Source organism: Eubalaena glacialis, chromosome 8 (genome assembly GCF_028564815.1).
Source record: "Eubalaena glacialis isolate mEubGla1 chromosome 8, mEubGla1.1.hap2.+ XY, whole genome shotgun sequence".
Classification (NCBI taxonomy): Eukaryota; Metazoa; Chordata; class Mammalia; order Artiodactyla; family Balaenidae; genus Eubalaena; species Eubalaena glacialis.
In genome coordinates this window covers 108,190,060-108,216,795 of record NC_083723.1, presented here as the reverse complement: position 1 = coordinate 108,216,795, position 26,736 = coordinate 108,190,060, and the positions used below count along the sequence as shown (strand labels likewise).

Sequence of the window (26,736 nt, the reverse complement as noted above, 5' to 3'; positions counted from 1 at the left end):
TCTAGTTACATACTCCTGGTTTTTATTTGTGGGTGTCCTGGGCTCAATAGCTGGTCATACCTCACTTCAAATCTAGTTGAGTTATTGATGCAAGTAAAGAAAAGAAAGGAAACAAGATTGGCGTCAATTTCTATTCTTTTTCTTTTTCAAATGTTCTTCTTTACTTTGAAAGATCAAAGGAGGGTCAAATAGAACTATTTTTTACCCCCCCCCCATCATAATATAATACAGGAGGGAAAATTCCAGCAAATGGAATTGTTCTCAGACACCTTTTTATTTTTCCTTTCAGTGGCTTTGATTTAGGTCCCATGGCTTTAATCAAAGTGTTTAAGGGGCACAGAAATGATTCCGTTAAACAAATTCCTTGCCTCACTCGGGCTTCCTACTCTAACCCTTCCTCCTTCCACATTTTTTGTTATTGTTTTTTATTAATGTGGGTTGGAAAAAATATTCTCCCAACAAAGGATTAAGTGAGGCCTGGAGAGAAATGTTATTTTCCGAGCTAATAACGGGATGCTGGCTCAGCCACTCTGCAGCTGACAGACCATCCTGCAAACCCGATTGTCCCTTCTCTCCTTCTCTCTTTGCTGAATTCATCCATCACTCTGGGCAAAATAAATAAAAGGCCCAATAAACAAATCAATCAATCCATCTTTTTCTCTGAGCTCATGAGGCACCTACAGTGGCCACACAGTGGGTTTCTGTTCTCACAGCGGTGAGTCTGACACCAGGCATCTCAGGGCCATGGGACCCTTTGGAGATGTTGGCTTCTGTCACTGGATGGCACAGTGAACGGCCCCCATGGTTGCCATCTCTGCCTTGTGCCCTCTTGGGACACCTCTCTCTCCCAGCTCCTCCCAGTTTTCCCTGGAAGGTGCTCTGTGAGTTCACATCTAGCATGCAGCAGCAGCCTGCCCCTCGGGCTCGTTACGGCTGACTCCTTGGGGAGAGGGGATGGCATTGAGGACCATCCATATCAAGGCCGGCATCTTGGAACAGGCTGGCAGGCAGCTTGCAGTAATACAATACATTTTACTGTCTCTGTGCGCCATTTAGCATTCTGCAAAAATTTACTGAGCATCTCTGCAGGGTTAAGAACAGGGCCAGCCACCAGGGATAAAAGGTGAATATGGCAGGTGTGGCCCATGTCTTCAAGTCGTATGCATTCAGTAGACTGATATAGAGGGGCAGGGGCTAGACAAGGGTGGGAGTCCAGGACTGTGCATATTCAATCAGCCAACGAGGAGGGCAACACCTACGAGCTACCTCTTCAAGCAGACCTCTGTGCCATAGTCTAAGCTCCAGTGTGGACAGAGGCACTGGCCTCTCTGCAACAGTCCTGGGTTTGGGCTTCCTCTTCCAGATCTGTGTGTGTGTGTGTGTGTGTGTGTGTGTGTGTGTGTGTGTGTCTCTGTGTGTGCGCGTGTGTGTGTGTGTGTTTGGTTGAGGGACGCATCATTCAGCTCTGAGGGCTAAGCCTGTAAAAAATATCCAATATGCCTGCTAAAGAAAGGAAATCTCAGAGCCCGTTTTTCTTGTAGTCCTCTAGTCTGCAGAGTTGCTGAGTATCTTTGATCTGTATTTTGAGGGCAAGCCCCTCCTTTGCTCTGATCTTCACAGTCTTCTATCTTGGTGTGGTGGGGAAGGGTTGGTGCCTGGGACCTGGGGCGGGGGGGAATAAATAATTGACAAAGCACATTCTCCCCAGCTGTTTTGGAGTTCATTAAGGAGGCCTGAGGGGCAGTGGGCGCTCTCGTGGCTATTTGGAGGTGAGGGGCAGACCATGCGGGTCTGACCAGCTGAACTGGCAGAAAGGTGAGCTTAGGAGCAGGACGTGCCCAGGCTTCTGGGGTGTGTAGCCATGGTCCTGAGAGCTGGGTAATTCGGTAAAATGAGAAAAGGGATGTTGCGTCTTTAACATCAGGTCCCTAAAGGGAATATATTTGTTAAACATTATAATTACCCTTCAGCAACTGAATTCCATGGCAAATGAGAACTCAATAGCAAATGAGAACTATATAGCAATTGAAGCCACACCGAAACCCATTACTGTTTCTCAAATGATGCTTTCATTTAGATGAGGCAGATAATTATACATTTTGATTAGGTCACTGCTCTCAAGGGGATACGGCAGTTTTCAGGATTGCCCCCCTCCCTGTAAATAATGTCCTGGAATGGCAGCCGTCTCCCAGCTCTCTTTCCTCCTTTCTTTCTAGATCTAGATAATGAGATAAAGATACAGATGCACAGACACAGACATAGACAGACATACACATATGCAGGTACAGCTCCATTTTTCTGTCTCTGCCTGAACACTTAGGGACACTGAGATGTGTGAGTCTGTGGCCAGGGTGGAAGAGATCAGAACTAATAATAATAATAATAATACCTTAGGTGTTATACTTCATTTTACAAAATGTATTTACATGCATTGTTTCTTTTGATCACTGCAAGGTTTCTTTAGAAACCTTGATTTTTTTTTTTCTTCTGAATTAGGAGGGAGCTGGACTAAAACAAAACAAAATAAAACAAATCTCTCAGGTGCCTTCCAGCTCTGGTCTTTAGCCTATTCGTATTGCCCTTTTACAGATGAGAGGACGGAGTCTGGGGAGGTCAAATGGCCATCCCAGGGCCGCCTGGCTCTTTGAGACGTCGACCTGAGTACAGAGCCCCAAGTCTTCTGATTCTGGTGTTTTTTCCTCTATATGATGCTCTAACCTCCAGTGGATTCTAGTTGCATTCATGATAAAACCAAATGCGGCATATGTGGCCTGCGGGATCCCGGCTGCTCCCAGGTCTGCCTTGCTGGCCCTCCTCCTCTTCCCCCTTGAGTCGCCCCGTACCTGCTCTGTCCTGGAAGAACCCTGGCCCTGCCCCGGAGCAACACCGATGAGAACATGACTTCAGTACCCGTTGTCAGAGCTCCTTTCACGTTTTCTTCACAGAAGTTGCCATAATTGTAACAACTCATTTGCAAAAGTTAAAAAAAAAAGAGAGAGAAAAAGTGTGTTTCACCCCCTTTATCTCTAGCGCCTGCCAGAGTTGCTGTCATATAGCAAGCATCGAATTAATATTTGTTGAATGAACTTGTGCGTTAAGGAATTAACTGTGAATAAATAATGGCTGGGAACCTCTGAAATCACCGTCTCTGAAGATCCTGTAGAGCTAATTACTTCCAGAAAATTTAATAAAACGCAATCATTTCCTCACTCCGTTTTTCTTCTCCACCAACACTCTTCCTCCAAATTCTTTGGCCAATTTCTGCTATATTTAGAGACCCTGCCGTTATCTAGTTAGACCAACAGTACATATTCTTCAAGTTTTGTTCTTCCTGAAGCATGTGGGTGCATTGCTTCAGGATCAATTTTTCATATAAAGGACATTCCTTTGAGACAGTTGGGCTTGAAACCCCCCTGGTTTTCAGATGAGAAACCTGAGTCGTAGACACTCTCTACAGATGACAAACATCTGGGTTAAAAGGTTTCATATATTTCAAAATATCTCGATAATTAAATAAACTTCTCAGTTCCCTTCCAGATGGTTGATGCCACATAGACGGAGCCACAGAAAGACTTTGTTTCAGAGTCTGAAAAATACGCTAGTGGTGGCAGTGGAATTTGAATCTTGTTCACAAATCTTCATCTCCATCGAGGTGCGTTGCCTAGGAAAATAAATACATATATATAGTTGTCCTTCCCTCTGAGTGGCGTGTTCTGTGTCCAACCTCCTGCTTTCTGGCAGGGATCTCCCTGTAATTCCTCTCTCTGACTTTGGCCTAACAAAATCCTTCACTCTAACTTGGGCTCAGCCCAGCACTGTTATTTATTTATTAGCGTTGCCTGCAGAGTTCTAAGACCACCGGGCCTACGCACAAATCTATAAAAACACACGATGCAATTTCCAAACACTGCAGTAAACTCCCCCCGAAGAGTCCGCCATCACTGGGGATCTTAGACTAAAAAGGTTTGTGTTGGAGGCGAAGAGAAGGCCGGCTTTCTGCGAATTGAATGAAGAGGGAGATGTGAAGCCCTTGATTCTTTCTTGGGAAACGTTCTGAGCCCCCCACCTGCCTGAGATGAAATGTCAAAGGCTCTGGCTGATCATGGCAAACTGGGTAGAGAGACAACAAATGAATTTTGGTATCTTAAGATTCCCCAAAGTGGACGTGGATTCAGAGCCTACCTATTGCACAACTCCTGGGGGCATCATTTACAAAGAACGTATGATTTGGGTCCCCAAGAGCTATGCCACATGGTAGCCTCTGGGGGACTCCCATTTGGCTGGAATCCTGGATAGGAGCAGCTTTTCTTGAGTCGCATACTCCCAACCACCAGAGGAAGGTGAAGGAAGCCCCTTGCAGAGGAGGATCACAAAGGTGAGAGGATGTGGAGAAGAGAAGGACAGGGAAACACAGGGTGCAGAGCTTTGCACTCAGCACACCATGGTGGGTCACACCTTGGCTGAGCAGGTCTGACTCACCAGCTACCTCCTCTGTTTACCCCTGTGGGCTCTGCAAAGATGATCATTTCCTGTGGATGCATTTAAAAATGTTGGGGAGTTCTGCTGGGTTTAGATGGAGGTGTCTCTGGAAGCAAGTAAAATTTCAAGGCTCTTATGTCTGGAAGAGACTTCTGGCTGAGAAACGTTTCCTTCCCTGCTACCAGTCTGTCCATTTGGATGCTGCCGCCTGTGTAAGCAGGGATGTTGCTATAATGTTGAAGCCCTTGGAAACAGGTGGATTCACAACCTCTCCTTGGCAATCCTCCTTCCCTATGTCCCTGTCTTCTTCGTTCTTGAATGTGAATCCCTCCAGGAGCATTTTTCACTCTCTAACGCATGTTTGAAGGAAGAAGAAGGTTGGTTACTATCATTCCTATGAGAGCCCCACACATAGGGGAACAGTCCTAATTTGATCCAGCCTCCGATTTTTTGTTTGGGTTAAAGCTTTGATACGTTCTCTGTTTGACCTTTAAAAATCCCCTTTGCTTGCCTCTGGACTTCTCAGGACTTGCTGAGGATATGGAACCCAATATTTCCTGAGCCAGAATAATTTTCCAGCCATGTCCTTGTTCCTGGATGATTGGTTCTATGATACCGCCACCTGGGTCTCACTTCCGTTATGGTGGCCAACAGAAGTGGACTTAGATCTGTCCTAGCCAAACAGCGAAAACAGCTACGGTGATAAAGAAAAAAACAGGGCTACTCCCTTGCGAGAGTCTGCCATTCTGTGTTGTTCTTGGTTCAGAGTAGAAGTGAGAATATAGGACTATTTAAAACATGAACCCCTCTACTTTTGTTTTCTAAAAACAGCATTGACCAAACACAGGAAGTTCATCTTTAATATCACTGTTTATAAGCTGTTCTGCAATGTTTGCTGTGGTTATAGTTGGTATCATTAAGCCTAGGTGACATTATTAATGCTGCTGATTAAATTGCTATAAACCTAACTTCACCATTTATACAAACAGCTGCATCTGAGCCGCCAGCGTTCACACTGGAGCACGGGGGCAAGAAAACAGGCCCGCTGGCAGGCTCAGTCAGAAAGAAAAAGGAACCCCAGTTTGCTACCTACCTGTCAGAGCGTCTAAGAAGATCCAGTTCCAAACATCTTCACTCACTATTAGTAAAGTGTTTTCACTTTCTAAAACAGTTCTTTTGAGAACTGGACATCCTGATTCTGTGAGAGCACTTTGAAAAGGGATGTCAGATATCCCCCTTCTTGCTCTCCTGTCCCCGAGTCTCTCCTTCCTCCTCCCTTCAAACCTCCCATCAGTTATCTGCTGCTGTGTTGTGGTCATTTCTCAGTCTTCACCCTCGTCCACCTGTCTGCGATTCTACCACTTAACAAGACGAATACCTCCCCCCCTTTTCTTAAATTTAATTTTTTATCGCGGTAAAAAAACACATGAGATGAGATCTCCCCTATTAAGAAATTCTTGTGTATAGTACATTGTTAACTATAAGCACAATGTTACCAGCAGGTCTCTAGAACTTTCTCATCTTGCACAATTGCAGTTCTATACCCACTGAACAGCAACTCCCCATTTTCCCCTCCCCCCTGCTTCTGGCAACCCCCATTCTACTTTCTGCTTTTATGAGTTTGACTCTGTCGTATAAGTAGACTCATGCAGCATTTGTCCTGTGACTGATTTATTTCACTGAGCAGAATGTCCACAGGGTTCCCCCATGTTGTAGCATATGATAGGTTTTCCTGCTTTTTTAAAGCTGAATAATATTCCATTCTATGTATATACCACATTTTCTTTATCCATTCATCCACTGCTGGACATTTAGATTGTTTCTACCTAAATTGTGAATAATGCTGCAATGAACGTGGGAGTGAAAATATCTCTTCAAGATACTGTTTTTAATTCATTTGGATAAATCCCCAGAAGATGGATTGCAGGCTCATAGGGTAGCTCTATTTTTAATTTTTGACCTCCATACTGTTTTCAGCAGTGGCTGCATCAGTTTACAGTCCAACCAACATAGCACAAGGGCTCTTCTCCACATCATCACCAACACTTGTTATTTTATGTTTTTGTTTTGTTTTTTTCTTTTTTGGCTGCACCACGCAGCTTGCAGGATCTCAGTTACCCCGACCCGAGATTAAACCCGAACCACAGCAATGAAATCCCAGTATCCTAACCACTAGGCCACCAGGGAACTCCCTATTTTCTGTTTTTTTGTTTTGTTCTGTTTTGTTTGTTTTATAATGGCCACCCTATCAGGTATGAGGTGACTTTCTCATTGTGATTTTGATTTGCATTTCCCTGATGATTAGTGATGTTGAGCATCTTTTCATATGCTGGTTGACCATTTGTATGTCTTTTTTGAGAAATGTATGTTCAAGTCCTTTGCCCATTTTTAAATTGGGTTATTTGGGGGGTTTTTTGGTTACTGAGTTCCTTATGTATTTTGGATTAGTTCCTTATATATTAACCCCTTATCAAATATGTGGTTTGCAAATATTTTTGTCATACCTTAGATTGCCTTTTCACTTTATTGATTGTTTCCTTCACTGCACAGAAGCTTTTAGTTTGATATAGTCCTACTTGTCTATTTTTGCTTTTGTTTCCTGTGCTTTAGTGTCATATCAGGAAGTCATTGCCAAGACCAATGTTATGAAGTTTTTCCCTTATGTTTTCTTCGAGTGTTTTATAATTTCAGGTTAACATTTAAGTCTTTAATCCATTTTCAGTTGATTATTTTTAAATTTTTTATTTATTTTTATTTATTTTTGGCTGCCTTGGGTCTTTGTTGCTGCGTGCGGGCTTTCTCTAGTTGCGGCAAGCGGGGGCTGCTCTTTGTTGCGGTTCGCGGGCTTCTCATTGCAGTGCCTTCTCTTGTTGCAGAGCACGGGCTCTAGGCGCACGGGCTTCAGTAGTTTCAGTAGTTGTGGCGTATGGGCTTAGTTGCTCCACGGCATGTGGGATCTTCCCGGACCAGGGATCGAACCCGTGTCCCCTGCGTTGGCAGACGGATTCCCAACCACTGAGCCACTAAGGAAGTCCCTTCAGTTGATTTTTGTGTATGGTGTAAGATAAGGGTCCAATTTCATTCTTTTGCTTGTGGAGATCCAGCATTCCCAACACTGTTTGATGAAGAGACTGTCCTTTTCCCACTGAATTGTCTTGCCACCATTGTCAAAGATTATTTAATCATCTACATATATGCAAGAGTTTATTTCTGGGCTCTGTATTTTGTTCCATTGGTCTGTATGTCTGTCTATATGCTAGTAACATGTTGTTTTGATTACTGTTGTTTTGTAATAGAAAAAAAAGTCAGGAAGTATAATTCCTCCAGCTTTGTTCTTTTTTCTTAAGATTGGCTATTTGGGGTTCCTTGTGTTTGCATGTGAATTTTAGGATTGATTTTTCTATTTCTTCAAAATATGCCATTTGGATTTTGATAGGGATTGCATTGAATTTGTAGATCACTTTGGGTAGTATGGACATTTAGCAATATTAAATTTTCCAGTCCATGAACATGGATGTCTTGCTATCTATTTGGGTCTACTATAATTTCTTTCAACACTGTTTTATGGTTTTTAGTATGCAAGTCTTTCACCTCCTTGGTTACATTTGTTCCAAAGTATTTTATTCTTTTTGATGCTATTGTAAATGGGATTGTTTTCTCAAATTCCTTTTCAGATTGTTTGTTATTAGTGTGTAGAAACACAAGTGATTTTTGTATGTTGATTTGTATCCTACAACTTTGCTGAATTTGCTTATTAATTTTAACCTTTTTTGTGGAATCTTCAGGGTTTTCTACGTATAAGATAATGTCATCTTGGCTAACATTCTTTCTAATTTGGATGCCTTTTATTTCTTTTTCTTGCCTAATTGCTCTAGCTAGTACTTCTAGTACTATGTTGAGTAGAAGTGGCAAGAGTGGGCATCCTTGCCTCATTCCTGATCTTATCAGAAAAGCTTTCAGTTTTTCACTGTTGAATATGATGTTAGCTGAGGGCTTTTCATATATTGGCCTCTATTCTATTGAAGCAATTTCCTTCTATTTCTTGTTTGTTGAATGCTTTTATTGTGATAAGATGTTGAATTTTGTCAAATACTTTTTCTGCATCTGTTGAGATGGCATGAGATTTTTATCCTTCATTATATTAATATGATGTGTCATACTGATTGATTTTTGTATGTTGAACCATCCTTGCATCCCAGGGATTAAATTCCACTTGGTCATGTTGTATGGTCTTTTTAATGTGATATTGAATTGGTTTGCTAGTATTTTGTTGAGGATTTTTGCATCTATATTTGTCCAGGAATGTTGAGCTGTAGTTTTCTTGTAATGTCTTTGTCTGGCTTTGGTATCAGTGTAATACTGGCCTCATGAGTTTGGAAGCGTTCCCGCCTCTTCAGTTATTTGGGAGAGTTTGAGAAGGAGTGACATTAATTCTTCTTTAAATGTTTGGTAGAAATCTCCAGTGAAACCATCTGTTCCTGGACTTTTCTTTGTTGGAAGGTTTTTGATTTTTTTATTCAATCTCCTCACTAGTTATAGGTCTGTTCAGATTTTCTGTTTCTTCGTGAATTAGTCATGGTAGGTTGTCTGTTTCTAGGAATTTATCCATTTCTTCTAGATTATCCAATTTGTTGGCATGTAATTGTTCAAAGTAGTCACTTATAATCCTTATTTCTATAGCATCAGTTGTAATGTCTCCCCTTTCATTTCTGATTTTATTTATTTGAGTCTTCTCTCTTTTTTTCTTAGTCTAGCTAAGGGTTTGTCAATTTTGTTGACCTTTTCAAAAAACCAGCTCTTAGTTTCATTTTTTCCTATTGTTTTCTGTTCTCTATTTGGTTTTTTTCTACTTTAGCCTTTGTCATTTCCTTTCTTCTTCTAACTTTGGGCTTGGTTTATTCTTTTTCTAGTTCCTTGAGATGTAAAGTTAGCTGCGTTTCTGAGATCTTACCCCATCCTTCTCAAACACTTTTTTCTCTTGGCCGTAGAGGATCTCTTTTTCTATCTCTCTGTCTATCTCTCTTGCCTCTCCCCTCCCCCTCCCCCATTCCTCCTCTCTCTTTTTCTGTGCTTTCCTCTCTCTCCCTTTCCCTCCCCTCCTTTCTCCCTGTCTACCTCACTGTTGCTCCTTCTCATACCCCTTTGTTAGAATGTCTTGGCCCATTATCCTTGCACCTCTTCTTTTCTCTAACTCACTATCTAGGGGAGTCTCATTTAGTTCCTTGTCTTCAAACACCATCTAGACATTGGTGATTTATAAAATCACATCTCCAGTCTCATATCTTTCTCCTGAGTTCCACACTCATATAAATACCCACATGCCTGCTCAATATCTATACTTGGAAGTCTAATAAAGATTTCAGACTTAACATGCCCAACATTAAACTCTTGATTTCTCTGTAAAATCCTGCCCCACTCCCAGTCTTCTCCAGTAAGTTAATGGCAATTCCACTCTTGTTGCTTAGGCCATACTTTGGAGTTATCCTTGACTCCTCTCTTTCTCTCCCACTGTACGTTCAATTGGCTATAAAACCTGCTGGATCTGTCTTCCAAATACATGCAGGCTCTGACCACGTCTCACATCTCTACCACTGTCACTTTAACCCAACTCACAGTATTCTCTTTCCTGGACTGTTGCAGTAGCTTCCTTAATGGTTTCCTTGCTTCTTCTCATCCCTCCATCCCAAAGTCTATTCTCAGTGTGGCCACCAGAGGAGACCTTTTAAAACATCAGTGGGTTTGTGTCACTCCTGTGCTCAAAATCTTCCAGTGGTTTCCCTTCTCGCTCAGAGTAAAATCCACAGTTATTACGGTGGTCCTTGAGGTCCTTCACCAGCTGGCCTCCTGCTCTCTCTCCACACTCACTCCCTTGCTCAGTAGTCTCCAGACACGTTTGGCCTCTTTGCTATTTCTTCAGCACGCCCCAAAGACTCCCGCCACAGAGTCTCTGCATCTTCAATTCCTTCCTCCTGGAATTCCTTTCTCCCATGTGTCCATATAACTAACTCCCTTCCTTCTTTCAAGTCCCACTGTCGCTTTACCCTGCTATGTAAAGCAGCCATACCCCCATCTCTGGCACTCTCTACCCCCCTTTCCCAGGCTTATTCCCAGGCTTATTCTTTTTCACAGCACTTAGAAACACCTGACACAGGAGGTATTTATATGTTTATGACTGCTTGTCTCCCCTGCCATCAGGATACAAGCCACATGAGAACAGAGATTTTCTCTTTTTCATCGCTGTATCTCTTATACCTAGAACAGTGCCAGGCACATGGTTAGTACCAGATAAATGTTAATTGAATGAATGAATGAAGGTGTCTGCTGAGCACCTGATGGTCTCATTTGTCTGGATGTTATATGGAAATGGAGATTGCTACTGGGTGCGTTTCTTGCTCATAGCCAGTGGGACTTGCCCTTCAGCTAATGAAATCTGACGTCAGCTGTCTTGGAAATTTATCAGTTAGGATGTTTCAGTTGCAACTGATGGAGACTGACTCGGGTTATCTTAATCAAAAAGAGAATTTATGGGGAAGGATATCAGGGCCTCCCAGATTGATGGGCAGCTGGAGGAGCAGGCTTGGATGAAGTACAGGAATCTGGGCACTCTGGCAGCTGGAAGTGTGACGGTCATCTTTTAGCAAGAACAGTCTGCTGGATGTGCTGTCCCTGCTGTGACTCACCACTGCCATCCTGAACAATTTCCACCATCCTTCTTGTGCACTGCCTGCTGGAGATCCAGAGTCTTGGAAGCAAGACTCCATTGACCAGCCCAGGGCCCTAACTGCCAGAGGCAGGAAAAGAGGGTATCCGGTTCTTTTTCTGCTTCCAAACTAAGGGCACTTGGCCCGGCCTGCCACCAAGACCTCCCTTAAAGGAGGGTTTCTCCAAAGGAGGGGGTGTTTGGATCTTGGACCACCCCCCAAATAAGTCTAGTAGAGGAAGGCATGCATTTGCCTGATCGTTTACCAATCATTGTTTCAAAGCTACTCAAAGACTCATTTAACCTAGAACCACACCAGTGCTGAAAAGGAACTCAGGCATCTTCTCCACATTTCCCTGGGGCTGTCAGCAAGTTGCCTCCCTGGAGGCCTTTGTGGAACTTCAGACCATTTCTCTAATTCTCTGCCTTTGCCGCATCTGTACGTGCTGGATGCTAAGCAGAGGGAGGAGCTAGAACATCTTCCTTTTTGAAGGAAAAGAATCCAAGAGCTTCCTTGCCCAGATTAATTAGAACCATCTGCAGAGCAGGGGTGCATTAGGGACACACACATATGTGTACAAACAAACACACCCATGGAGCCGTGCACGAAGCAGCCTGTCCCTACGTCAGTCACCTACACATATTAGTGCCAAACAACACTGAGGATAATGACAGTGCTTTCCGATTAAAAGTTATTTTTATGAAAGACACTAGCCTGCCACCCTCCACCATCTGAATATTCTATTCCCTGATGAGAAAAGAAGAGCTGTAATGACACAACAGTAAAAAATGTGAATATAAAGCACTTCTACTCCAGATAACCAAGCCCTAAAAAGATTTGAGACCCTAGTGGGTTTCAAATAAAAACTCTTTCTGCCTTAATTGTGAAGACCATGAGTCTACAGTGATATAATTCATGTTTGTGAATTTCACCTCATCCCTGATTTAAACTTCTTGTTACGCACACGCTCAGTGTACACTCATGCACGCACACATATACACAGACACGCACAAGCAATCTGCCGGTGCCCCCAGCTCACAGGCATGCACCAGTTCTGGCTGTAATAATTCAGATGCCATTAATCCAATCCCGCCAGGACAGTTGCTCCTTTGATGTTCCCTTGGGGGAACATTGCAGGAGGTCCCCTCTCTTATGGATGTGGAACTCTCTGGGGGCCAGTGAGCGATGAGGACATTTGTTGAGGTGGGGAAGAGAAAAAAAAAAAAAAAACCTGAGCTTGGGCTCCATAAGGGAAACAGATCTGCCATGAAAAGAGCGCAGACGTTCAGGAGGTGCAAAGCCTTCAAGAGGCCCAACAGACTTGGTTAATGCCAGACAAGAGGGCCTTCTCTGCAGAGAACAGGACATCTGGGACCCCAGGGCAGGGCAGGGCAGGGCAAGATACCCCCTGTCCTTCTGCCTCAGTTTCCCCCCTTGATCCATGGAGGGAGTACGTGCTTTCTATGCCTCTCAAAGATAGAACCAAGTCATTCATAGACTTATTCAGTCAGATAAGAACAGTAGAGGAAGCTACACATTGCAGAGATAAGATCATCCTTGTCTGCTTCTCTTTGTTTTATAATAAGGTTTCCCTCCAGTTTCAGGAAATTCAATATCCCAAATACATTGAACTTGCCAAACAGATATTTTAAGGTGTAATAATATGTATTAGAGGGGGAATCTTCCTAATGAATATAAAAAGAAATTCGGTTTGTAAATATTAGATTTACAAGCAACTTTTCCTACATACATCCGTTGCACGGAATTGAGTACACAAACATGTGATTAAGTAATAACAATAAGATTACAGCAATTGGCATCACACTGATGCTAAGTTTAAACCATAACAATTAGCCCTTAAATGTGAGTTAATAAGGGCATAAACACATATTTAAGAAGGGATCTAAGAACAACTTAGAAAGTAATGAAAAAGTATTCTGGGATGGAGCCATAAAAACCAGGCCAGTAATCTCTGCCAGCCAACCAGGCATCCTGTTATTTGATAAAACTAATAATGCAAAACTTATTGCTATAGCAGAAACGTCATAAAAATGTAGTAAAAATAAACAAGCACATGGCTCTGGCAGAAGAGCTGAAAACAAGTGTGGAAATTGAAGACATCAAAGTAAAGCCAAGAAGCATCTTGGCAAGTGGGAGCAGGAGATGTTCACATATATGAGCGGAAAATCTTAAGGAATTTGGTATTCTTTTTTCATGTTTGAGCAATATTTTGGGAAGTGGTATTTCATACATGCTTGTCCCTGTACCAAGATATTTCTCTTCCCAACATTATTTTGTAATGTACTCGACTGGTGAGATCTGTTTCCGTTATGATGCCTTTTAGTAGAAGTATTTGAAATTTTTAAAGCTCATGGAAGGGGAGAAGACACTCATGGTGTTAAGCCTTTTACTCACCATTTACCTGCATTGCCTCAATTAATTCTCAAAACAATCATGATTGGAAGTAACGGCTTCCATTTCTCCTTTTACAGAGGAGGAAACGGCAGCTCTGAGAGGTTGATCACACGGCCAGATGGCAGAGATAGGTCTGATTCCAAAAGCCAAGGGCTTAACCGTGACCCTTGCTGCTTCGCACTTGGGACCCACCACCTGCTCAGTGAATGTTCGTGAACATTCCCCTCCTCATCCAGTGTGTGGACTCCTTCCCACGTTTCTTCCCTGTTCAGACTCTGCCGCTGCCCTGAGGGGCGGTCCGGGATTGACCAGGGAGAGTCATTTCCCAGAGTCTAGCCGCTGGGGAGGGGATGGGAGGAGATTCGAAGGCCAAGGCCAACAGGGCTTCCAGCCCCCAATCCCCCGGTCCCTCAGCACCCACGAAAAACCCCAGCACCTCCCACTGAAGGTCAGGTCAGCCTTCACGTCCACAGCTGCCTGGAGTCTGGAAACGTGAGGCCGCCTCCCTCCCCGGGGCCCTGTCTCAGCGTCAGCTGTTGTCTCCCCAGCCTCAGGGGGCTCCCGCCGCTCTGAGACCCAAGAGCCCACTCCGTGATGGGCACACAGACTCACCGGAGGGGCCTGCGGTGGCCTCTGGGCAACTTATCAAGGGAGCAGGCGAGGGCGGAGGAAGAGGGGGAGGCGGACAGCTGTGCTTGGGGCCTGGATGGGTCGCGGGCCCTCGGGTGGCCGCCCGCAGGGGAGGTGGCAGTGCTGTGAGCAGAGTCCCAGGTCCCTCCCTGCAGGGGCCCCACTGCAGCTGAAAGCGGCCTCCTCACCCCGAAATCCAATTACAGGCCGATGTTATGTCAGTGGAAATGTATGCCAGTCCTAATATAGTCTAATAAGCCTTAAAATAGCACTGTGTAAGTGGAGAGCCCTGTGGTTTAATTTGATTCGCAGCCTAATAGCAGGCTTAAGAAGAGGGAACTGGCCCCCTTTTGTTTTCCAGCTGGTCTCTGCATGCTCCCTTCTCCCCTTCTTTCCTGGCCTCCGCTTTCTCTTTCTCTGGAGCTCTGTGGATGGACAGAGTGAGGCAGGAGCCCGGGGAGGTCCTTGCCCTCAGAGCTTCCGGCCGGCAGGCTCCTGGCCCTGCTCCCTGAGGGACGGCGGTCCTGGCGCCGGGCGGGGACTCCAGGTCCTCCGTCCTACACTTGACTCATTCCACCCCTGGACAGGTGCTCGCTTTTTGCTTCACCACCTTCCACTGGCAGTGAGGGAGATGGAAGTGGGGTTTCTCAAGGCGACCAGAGGGGCCTCGTCACTCCCTCTTCCGAGGCCTGGGTCTTCACTCCCAGGACAGTACAGCCTGTGGCCAGTCTCACACGCCCACCACTGGGGCTGACGGGATGGATAACTATGGGCAGGTCTCATGGACACGGTCTAGAAATTGATTCAAGGACCTGCTTTATGGACCCGTGGTCCAATTCTTGGGAGAGCAAAGGATCCCCAAACATTTAAAAAGCAGAATTTTAGTGTACACTTTTTTTTTTCCAGCTTTACTGAGATATAATTCACATTCCATACAATTCACCCGTTTAAAAAGTACAATTCAGTGGCTTTTAGTATAATTACAGAGTTCAGCAACCATCGCCACAATCAATTTTGGAACATTTTTATTATTCTGAAAAGAAACTCCACAACCCTTAGCCATCACCCTCCCATGCCTTTCAGTCTTAGAAAACCACTAATCTTCATCTCTACAGATTTGCCTATTCTAGGCGTTTCATCTAAATGGAATCATCCAATATGCGGTCCTTTGTGACTGATTTCTTTCATGCAACATAGTGTTTTCAAGGTTCATCCGTGTTGTAGCATGTGTCAGTACTTCATCCTTTTTTATTGCTGAATTGTATTCTGTTATATGAAGATAGCACAATTTATTTATCCATTCTTCATTTGATGGACTTTTGAGTTGTTTCACTCTTTGGTAATAATACTGCTGTGAACATTTGTGTACAGGTTTTTGCACGGATATATGTTTTCACTTCTCTTGGATATATACCTAGAATTGGAATTTCGGGATAATATAGTAAATCTATGCCCCAAACCATTTAAGGAACTGTCAGATTGTTTTCCACAGTGGCTGCATCATTTACCTTCCCACCAGCAATGTGTGAGGGTTCCAGTTTCTCCACATCCTCGCCAATACTTGTTATTGTCTTTTATTACAGCCACCCCAGCGGGTGTGAAGTGGTATCTCATTGTAGTTTTGATTCGAATTTTCCTGAATGGATTTAATGGACTCTTGGTCTCAACTGTTTTGTGAGTGATGCATCCAAACCTCAGCTGTGGTGATTATTAACCAGATAGTCTTGAACAGGTAACAGTTTCTCTGAATCTCAGTTTCCAGATCTGTGAATTGGAGGTTGAGATACCTCCTCAGGTCGTGAGGGCTAACAGAGAATGTAGGGGAAGCAACCAACTTGCAAAGGGTAGGCACACAATATACCTTCCTTCCCTTCCCCCGCTCCAGGTACTTCTACCTCCATTTTCACGCTGCTACAATAGGAATGATATTTATACGTGCTCCACCAATTTTACAACAAGGTCAGGAGGAAGAATATAACTTTAAAAAGAGAAAGAGGGTTGATGACGGATTGAGTTGGGACAAAGAAAAAGAGCGTTTGATACCAAGATAAAGAAATTGAAGTTTTTTTTTTTTTAACAAGGAGAATCAAAAGGTGAGGAGTGATATAATAACCATCTTCAATATAAGCGAGGTTATTATGTGGGATGGTGACCAGCTGTTCCCCATCTCCACTAAGGACATCAGAAGAAAAAATGCATTTAAACTGTGAGAAGTAGCCTGTAGCTTAGTTATTAGGAAGAGCTCCTTTGCTGTCAGGGTCGTGAAACATTGGAATGGGAATTTATCACATTTCCTGTCCCTGAAGCCCTCTCCAACTATGATAAACTGCATCCAGGAGCATGAATGAGATGCCCCGAGGCAGGTCCTTCCATCACACAAACACTGCAATCCCTGGCCATGCCCACGCTCGGTAGCCCTCCCTGTACAACCCCCCATATGCACTGGGTAGCGTTGTGGTGACCCCTCCATTCCCCCGCCACATCCCTGCCACCCTTCACCCCATCTCCCACCCCACCTCCCCACAGTTTGGGCTGGATCTGCCTGCTCTCTCCTTACCCTAAACTGTGGGGGACTTGCTGCTTGCTCTGTCTCAGTAGTGAGTGTTGTGGTTTCTATACATAGCCCCGGCTCATAACTTCTTTGGCAGCTCCTGGGTTGAAAGGTGCTTTTAAGAGAGAGGGAGAAAAAGAGCTAAATAACCCTTTTATTTAAAAAAAAAAAAAAAAAACACACACACACACACACATACTTTCAAGACAAGCTCAAATGTTTGGTCCTTTAATTGATGGCTCACTGTGGCCGTTATTGTCCTGGGCATATCTTTTGAGTTTGGGCATTTGGCTGGTGACTTCTATTTCATGGATGAGCAGATCGAAGTGCATGCTGGGGAAGGCATAGTATTAGGATCACAGATGGAACTTCTCCGATTTGGGTGCTGCTCCCATTAGGAATCCCGTACTGTCTCTCCTCAGTGGGCACAGTTGTAGCTTCCACCGTGGTCGTCCAACCTTCCTCCCATAGAGTACAGTGACCAGGAAATGTAAGGAGGGTTGTCTCCACTCCTGGGGTCACAGGTGGTCTCCCACTGGCCTGAGCTAATCAGGGTGATCCTTTCTGCCTTGCCTCACAGAGTTTGGTCCAGATAATCCTAAACCAATAAGTGCCCAGAATTTCCCTGGCCCCAGAGGCTCGGGCTTCCCCCTACCCACCTCCACCCCCATATTTTGGGCTGTGCTTTCTTTGCCTTCTCTTGGCTGCGGTGCACCTAGATACAGCTTCCCACAGTCCTGGGAGCCATCAGGAGGGGCCTGGGGTAGCCAGAACCCCTGGGACCATCTTCCTGCCCTGGGAGCAACCCTCCAGTTTACCTCCTTTTCTACAAATATGACTTTAATGCAGGCCTCGTGATGTGAAAAGGTTGGGAAACTCTGAGCCAAAGAGAAGAGGTTTGGATGAGAAGGGAGGACGGGAATTCCTTCATCCCTTCACTCCTCTACTCAGGGGTTTTTTCAGCTGTGTCCTCGGACTGAGCTTCCCCCAAGGGGAGGCTGGAGGGCCGCTAGAAACATCTTAGGCCTACGTGGGTGTTGTTATTGTGTTAAAGATATGAAAACTGAGGCAAAGAGGTTACCTGGGCAAGGTGACTCAGTTAGCAGTGGCAGGGCCAGAGTGTCACTCTTCCCCCCTCTTCTTTCCAGCTGAGTGACAGGCAGGTGGGAGAGAGAGGGCGGGTTTACAGCTGACACCTCCTACCCCAGAAATCACTCCTCCAGCACCGACTAAAGGAAAAACCACAAGGCAAATGAAACTTCCACCTCCTTCCCTGTCATGCTTTCTCCCACGTCTGTCCCAGGAGAGCCACGCCTGGTAAGGCATCCAAATCATAGTGTCTGGCTATCCTGTGTCCGTGCTTCTGTGCAGGGGAAATCTGGTTCAGATGAACACACTGGTGGCATTGAAGTGCCTCTGAAGGTCAAATGCTGCCTGGAAAGACTGAAAAAGGGGAGAAGGAGAGGGTGAAGCCAGTGGAAGAAACAAGGATGGCCCAGGCACAAGAGTTGGAAGCTTGGCATGGGGTCTGGGCTCTGCCACTAGCTGTGTGATCCTAGGCAGCTGCCTTCCCTCCTGGAACTCGGATGTGGTTTGCAGACTCTCCTAGGAGCACAAAACCCCCTGTCTCCCTGGGTGACCTGCTCAACACTAGGCCCTCAGATGACCTCCGCTTCTGTGACCCACCCAGCATTTCCTGCTTGGCCATCTTGGGCATCAGAACTCTTCTCCAGAAATACCTCTTTGCTGGGCTGGCATTGATTTTTTTCCCCCAGTCCCTTCTTGAATCTTTTGTTCTCCTTCCCCTTTCCCAGCACAAACATTCACACACAAACACACACACCCACACACACCCACGTACAAACGGGCTCACGCTTAGGAGAATCCAAACTTCCTGATGGATACCCCCTCTGTCTGCATCTTGTTTAGTTTCCAGGTGATGAAACTGGCCTTGGGCCTGGGTGGTTGCCATGGAGACTCATCCCAGCTTCCCACCCCACATCGGCCCTTGAGCTCTTCCCGGCAACCTTTCTGGGCTAGAAAAGAAAGATCTGGCATTCCCCTCTTGTTTCTCCTTCTTTGCAGGGAGGAGATTCAGCTGAGAGTGCTTTGATGCTACCTAATCTGACTCTCTCCACCAGGGAGAGGGCAATGGCTGGCAACAAATCCAGGAGGTTTTCTGTTTGCCTTGTTGTATCAGCTAATTATCCCAAGGGGTGATCAGAGAAAAGAGAAAAAAAAATGGAATCAGGGTAACGTCCATGTTATTTATATTTTATCATCTTTGGCAAGGTCAGCAGAGGGATGCAGTTTTCTTTCCTTCTCTGACCCTTCCTTTAATGTCATCTTCTTACTGCTGAGCAGATCTTACTGCCTATTGATGTCACCATAAAAAATACCTACCTTCTCATTCAAGGCTCTGAATAGACAACTCATCAATAATATCTACCTTCACCTCTGCAAGGGCACTTCCTCCAGGAGCTCAGATTGGTCAAGATTTCTAGTAAAATATGTGTGTGTGTAATTTATCCAGAACTGATCTCTAAGCATCTCAAAGGACTTTAGCCAGTGTCTTACATTCAATATAAACTAATCCCTTTCAGTAGGAGAGGGAAACTGACTTACAAACTGTAAGTGAGAGATGACGTGCCTTTTCAGAGAGTCCAGGAAATTAACCAGGTTGAAATCTAGTGACCACAAAGGGAAAACAGTCTAGGTTTCCCAATTGTTCTGTGGCCTTTCCGGCATGTTTGGAAAACAAGCCTACTGCAAAAATTCTAGCCACAAGACTTGCTTTACAGAGAGAGGGGTGGGATTAGCACTGGATGGGGAACCCGATAACCTGGGTTTTAATCCTGCCTTCTCCATTACTGATTTGGCTGAATCATGTAATATTTTTGGACTCTGGTTTTTAACATTTCTTTTTTCCTAAAAAACTGAGTTAAAATACCTACCTGCCTCCCTCTAAGAGATCCAAAGATGTGAAGATACTTTGTAACCTTCAAGGCACGCTAGAAATGCTAAGTTTAATTAAAGCTATGAGACATCTCCTTTGATGCTCACTACCATCCTGTGAGGCTGGCATTATTGTCTAAGGATCAGAGAGGTCAGACAACTTGCCCAGAGTCGCCCAGGTAGCAAGCAGCAGTGGCTGGACCAGGATCGGCTGACTTCAACTTGAGGGCCTTTCGGCAGCCCACAGCTGTCAGTGGGAACAAGGTTAACGCAGCGCTGAGACTCAGCCCCAGAGAAAGGGTCATTTCAAGGTCATGCCAACAAACAGCCCACTGTACCAGCTCTGGAATGATATGAAGCTCCGGTGACGAGGAATTAGAGGAGTCTTATGGCTCCTGCAGCAGATGGGGAAAGAGGAGAAAGGGACAGCGTGGAGAGGAGAAAAAGTGGAGGAAGCCATGTGAACGCCTGTGCTGGCCTGGAAGAGGGGAGGGTAATGTGCTATGCTGAAGGCCTTTGAGACCGGAGAAAATGTGCGTCTTTATCTTTGTCTCTACAATTTATGGTCCAGCTGGGCTCTTTCGCAAGGCCGGGACTGTTCTGGCACTGCCCGAAGAGTTACTCTTGGGGCGAGACACTGGAGCCCTGGGGCCCTGCCAGGAGCATAATGTAGTCATGGCTGTTGGAGGGAAGTTCCCAAATGGAGTGAGTTGGCTGGCAGAGCCCAGAAGATTTAGAGGGCACGACTCTATGGCGTTTCCAGAGCAACCAAGTGACCCGAACTCAAGTGGCTCAGAACCATGGATTATATCATTTCCTTACCCAGGGATTTTGACAGACGCTCCTGTTGACTCATTCATTAATTCATTCATTCAACAGCAAGCTAGGTAGTTGTTATAATTGTAGATGAGATATAACATGTCTTTCTACAGGAGAGCTCAACATACTGGGTAAATTTGAGCTTTCTTGCCCTCAAGAGACAAACAAGAGCAAAGTATTCATCTTTAATGCTTGTATAACAAGCCCCCATGGATGTACAAATTAGTACCAGTTTACCATTATCCATAACAAGCACCCAGGAATGTATAAATTATTATAGTTTACCACTGTCCAAATAACTTTTTGGAGTCATTCATTGCTGAGATAAATGATGATTTTTGAGGTGTCAAATTAGCAGAATAGTTAACCAATGCCGTACGTTTGTATGCGCCCTTAGAACTCTAATGTAAGTCAGAGTAACCAGTCTAAACGTGTTAAGAGTCTGGACTTTAGCGCCTGTTTTGTTGATTACCAGTTAAAACATTCTGCTCACCCATGGGATTTCCCACTCTCACACGTACACCCATTTCCAAAAGGAGTTATTTTAAAGATCTAAGATCTATTCAGATACATGTATGCATTTCCAGGTGTTCATTTCACCAACATTTATCAATCGCCGGTACCTATTCTGTTGGGGGAAATATTTATTATGGACAAAGATCCAGTGAGAAAGCTGAGGTCCGATGTTCTAGAGGGCGCATCCAATCCACGGTGCCCCCTCATTTCTCTTATTAGGGGAAGGGTCCTCCTGTAGTGTTTTGTGTTTAGACCCAGGATCCCTACATGCCTTGGAGAAATTAGTCTCCCCTAGTTCCACTGAAAAGGGAGTACTTCTCAACTCCACCCTTCCTTGAAACATAAGTAAATTGCAATATAGAAAGTGACAACGCTTTTAGGACAGAGGTGGAAATACAAGACATTCCGATGAACAGCTGTTGGGACTCTACACCCAATCATATAGATGACGGAACAACATTAAGGAGGGAAGAGGGAGGAGAAAGCTAAAGTCCGTCACTGAGAGAGCGCATGAGGGGGCTGGACGCTGACCCTCACTTGTGGGGACCAGTGCTGACTGTTTCTGGTACAGGAAGTAGGCACAGCACAGCCCTTGCTCTCCAGGAGCTGAGACTCTAAATCGTCCTGTATTGCACTGGTCTCCCCACCCCACCTCCCCACCCCCAAGAGCTCAGAGTTCTGAATTTTTTGTTGAAGATCCACACTTCAAAAGTCCTTTATCACATCGTGCCATCCATGGGAAGTGATCATTTCTGTGGGGCACGCCGAGGCTGCCTCCCCAAGAGCTGAGGGGAAAAGCCATGTCTTGACACACCTGTGGCCCCTTACCCGGGGGGACGTGCTCATTTCAGGTGACTTTTCCAGAAGGCATGCAATCTCTTCCTCACAGCTGCCCTTGTGGCGTCTGATAAGGCACAGCGGTCAAGTTGGCATTGGGGGTTGTGGGGGTTTCCAGTGGGAGTGAGGTGGGGTGACCACCGTGTGGCTCAGTGTTTGGTAGCAGAGAGGTGACACCTGCTTTTGCACTTAACCTCTTCTCCATGGGCTCTCAGGCAAGCCCCAGTTTCCCACTTGCTCTCTTCCCAGTGTCTCTTTAAGCCAGACGACTCTGGAAGGATGACCCTTCCCTTTTCAAAGGACAAAAGTTTCAGAAGGACTGAAGGCTCCCAGGAAGAACAGTGCAATCATGATTATAAAATGGTCCACTGAAAAATAACGTTCTGGACAGAAAGGAGAAGGGTGGTGCCTGGGGCCACGGGGAGGGAGGAACAGGAAGTTGTTTAATGGGTCCAGCGTTTGTTTTGCAAGATGAAGCTTCCTGCAGATGGATGGAGGCGATGGTTGCACAACTATGGGAATGGACCAAACTGGACACTTAAAAAATGATTAAGATGGTATATTTTATGTGTTGTGGATTTTACCACAATCAAAAAATTTTTAAAGAAGACTTTCCATCAAAAGCTCATCCCGACTGTTCTTTATGATAGCCTCCTCTCTTCTTTTTATAGTATGATTTTTTCTAGCCTTAAAACAAAAATCTTACTCTTTTCAGTGGATCCTCAACACTAGAACTTTGAATCCTGTTCTTCGTGCCGTTTCCCAGGAGACCTCTGCCAGACCCCAGGGCCCCTCAGTCCTCTCACAAACATCTGAGGGAGAACACATACTGGACCAGTCAGCCTCAACCAGGCTCCCTCTCCTTAAGCCCAGTTGCAAAAGTCAGAGGCCACGGCCACTCTGGCCTGTGAGGTGACCGGCAGGAATGCTGGTCTTGCATCTGTGGCCCCAAATCCCTGAACCTGAGAAACAGGAGGCAGCAGTCTTGCTTTGGTTGTGCTCTCAAGTGTATTAAAACCCACACTTGTCGATAGCATGAAATTTTAAAGCCTGGCTTAATTTATAATAACAGCAACAATCACAGAAGCTTCTTATTTTGTAGCCAAGATGGATCTGTTTGTAACTCATTATATTCACAGAACCTTTGTTTGCCTAAGTATATTATGATGGCTTGTGATTTCCATTGTTATTAGCGGCGTTGTTATTCATACCTTGATCCATGTTATTATTTTCATCGAGTTGCCTTTTTCTTTAGCTTTCAGTAACGTCTTAAAGGCTTTGTTTTATTTATAATCATAAATTCCTTAACGGCAGGAAAGATTTTTCTGATGTTATGGGGAAGAGGGATAGTAAGAGGCAGAGCAAGACTAGCTGGTCTCCTCAAAGCCACATCGAAGCCAAAGGAACAAATCCATGATGGATGGATTCATTCATTCATGCCACATGCATTTACTGAGGATTCCTTCATGCCTACGTGATGCTGAGGCTCAGGCCACTAAGAGGCAAAATGATTACAAATGGGGCAATGGTGTCACCCAGACCTGGGTTCAAAGAATCCCATTTTTTTTTTTTTATAAATTTATTTATTTATTTATTTATTTATTTTTGGCTGTGTTGGGTCTTCGTTTCTGTGCGAGGGCTTTCTCTAGTTGCGGCGAGCGGGGGCCACTCTTCATCGCGGTGCGTGGGCCTCTCACTATCGCAGCCTCTCTTGTTGCGGAGCACAGGCTCCAGACGCGCAGACTCAGTAGTTGTGGCTCACGGGCCAGAACGCCCAGTTGCTCCGCGGCATGTGGGATCTTCCCAGACCAGGGCTCGAACCCATGTCCCCTGCATTGGCAGGCAGATTCTCAACCACTGCGCCACCAGGGAAGCCCCAAAGAATCCCATTTTGACGAAGTAATATATTTAGTCGATAGCTTATATGAATTTGGCAGTGTTACCATTTACATCTTGTCTCTCTCATTAGATAACAACAGCACCCACTTGCGTATAAAATGTATATAGTAAATGCTTGTATTATCTGGCACGTAGTAAATACTCAGTAAATGTTAACTGTGGTTGGTTGATCTTCCTCAAGGAGCTCATAACCCAGAAAAAGGACCAGACCCTGGAATCCCCAGAACTGTGCTGTGAGGGATGGCATCAGGGCCATAATGAAAATGAATCAAAGTGTGAGGACTGGCCCAGGCAGATGTGAAGCTGGGCTGAGAGGCTGCCTTCCAGGCAAAAGAAGCAGCATCAACCAGACCCAGAACCAAGCGGGGGTGAGCGTGTGAATGAATGAAGGAAAATCTGGCTGGAGCCCTCGTCCTCCAAGGGGGACCAGGGCCTGAGGCTAGACTGTTGATTGGGACCATTCTGCAAAGGGCTTTAATGCCATCTTAAGGGCTTTAGATTTTACTGTATTTTAACAATTTTAAGACACACATTTTCCTTCACATCTTTACATCTCCGAACAGAATACATCTTACGATCAATGTGTTGTCTTAGTATTAATTGCCAGCATTTTTTCCTTTCTTAGTAATATATAAAATTACAGTGTACCGTACAATTGGTGCCTCAGATTAAGTGAAATATATGGCATGTTAAAGGCTGCAGGACCCAAGGCCTGATTAGAGAGAGCTTCATGTTGCTATCATTTCCTTTCCATTCCAGTGACTTGTTCAGTGCTGGTAAATTAATGCCCAGTTGTGCTCAGATGTAATTTGGTGCTGATAAGGGACGTGGGTTCTCCCAACACTTAACAGCCATTGTCTCAGCGGAGGGGCCCTGGCTCGGGTTGAGTCCCTACCCAGTATGAACTGTCTTTCTTCAAAGAGACACACATGGAAAATAAGAAGTGCAGGCGAAGCAGCAAAACTGCTGAGAAAATGTTGATATGTTCCAAAGACAACTTATACACAACACTCAGACACCTGCTGTCTTGCCCTTCGCACGGACTTATCCTCGTGCTCCTTGATATGTCCTACCACCTCCTCCAAGACTGGATCTCGCTGTCTATGTGCAGCTGCCGTGGATTCTGCAGAATGAGTTACGAACCTGGGCAGAAAACTGGACTGAAGGGATGATGCTATGGAAGGGATCTTTTATTGCTTTCAATTTCTCGATTCTTTGGTGTGCCTTCGCATCTCTTCTGTCTCCTCCCATGCTTCTTTTTTTTTTTTTTAATTTTTGAATTGTATTTTATTTATTTTTTTATACAGCAGGTTCTTATTAGTTATCCATTTTATGCATAAGCCTCCCATGCTTCTTTATGCCCCTCTTTTCTGCCTCTCTTCACTGAGCAGAGCTTTCCTTGGAGTACAATCAATAGGTCACCTGTTGTGGAGACAGGGACAGGGAGACACAGTGAAGAAGAACCTGGAGGTCCCACCAGCTGATGCTCAGAACTCTCTGAGGCTCTTCTACATCCCTTCTCTGGTGGACCAGGTTGGTTGCCTAGCAACAGTGCCCTCTGCTCTTTCCATATGGGCTTCTTAGCATCATCTCTCCTTCTTCTTTCTTCCCTTCAGACCAGTCCGTGAAATTCATTTTTCTCCAATTTTGATTTATTAATATAGTGATGATAGGTGAGAGAAGTGTGTGGTGTGACTTTCCTTGGATACTCAACCCCTTAAGGTCAACCAGGCCACTAAATGCTCTGAATGGAATCCGCTGAGTTCTCAATCTTAGCTGTACTACAGACTCACTGTGGAGTTGGTTAAGAGCAAAAGTTGTGGACAAGACCTAGAGAGTGAAAAAAGCCCCTTGGGATCTGTAGGGTCCAGAATTCCATTCTATCACCATTCCGCTGCTATAGCCAGGCAGAGAAGCTGAGTATTTCCAGTTCTGATCTGTATTGTTTATCATATATGATGTGCATGTACACTACAGGGTCTTTGGTGAAAAGTCTTCATTATTAGGTTCAGCTTCTATGCTAGGTCCTTTCAGATAAGAATCAATGGAGGTGCTTTTCAATGCTTTCAAAGAAGCTTCCAGTGAAAGTCCAATCTTCTACAGTCCTGTCACAATAAGTCCTGAATGCAGGCATGGAATGTAATTCAGCACCCAGACCAAGTGTAGGGGCCCTTGAGTGTTCTGTCCTAACCTAAAAAGATGGAAAACTCAGGTCTAATCAGGTCCAATTATTGTATCCAAAGTGGGGGTGGGGTGGAGGGGAGAGAGAAAGGGGGAGAGAGAGAGGGAGAGGAGAGCTATATTATTAAGGTTTATTTATTTATATGTGAGCAAATACATTCATAATTGCTGCTTTTCACAAGATGGAACACTTTTCCCTTTTCTGTCAATGCCTTGCATATGGTATGTACACAATAAATGTTTGTGAAAGGAAGAATGGAAGGAATCTCTTGTTCAATGGTTTTAGTAAAACAAATCTTTTCATGGGACAAAACATGGAAAGTTGAGCTGTGGAGTACATGATTGAGAACTGATATTAAGTGTAAGCTGAGAAATTATTTCATGAGATAAATGTTCATGTTTTTTGGACATAGGACACTTCAGATTAGGGATTGGGCAGTAGAGAATAAGTTATATTTCTGACCTCAGAATTTTCACTTATAAAGTATTGTGTGGGTAGGAGATTCCCAACCTCTAATCCAGCTTTAACATTCTGTGATTCCAGGTGTTAATCACTTTCTCTCACTGTGTCTCAGTTTGTCTGGTCTATGACATGGCAGGGATGCCGCTCACTCTGTATTTACTAGCTGAGTAATCACCTGCACCAGAACAGAGCCCGTGTGGGTCCTGCTCTTTCCTGGGCGTCTCGACATTCTAAATGGGAGAAGCCATGTCTCATCATGGAAGGATCCCTGGGTTTCCATTTCTCCTCTT

At 44.7% G+C, this 26,736-nt stretch overlaps 1 protein-coding gene across 3 annotated transcripts in view; it reads left to right on the top strand.

The window, feature by feature from the left end:
- PLXNA4 (plexin A4) overlaps positions 1 to 26,736 on the top strand; it is a 447,622-nt gene that overhangs the window by 203,415 nt on the left and 217,471 nt on the right. Inside the window, exon 3 of one of the 3 annotated variants that reach the window (XM_061198735.1) lies at positions 7,416 to 7,462. The exons of the other annotated variants lie outside the window; for them this stretch is intronic. Within the exon in view, the coding sequence (XP_061054718.1) occupies positions 7,416 to 7,462 (47 nt within the window). The remainder of the gene's footprint in view (positions 1 to 7,415; positions 7,463 to 26,736) is intronic. 3 annotated transcript variants of the gene reach the window in all.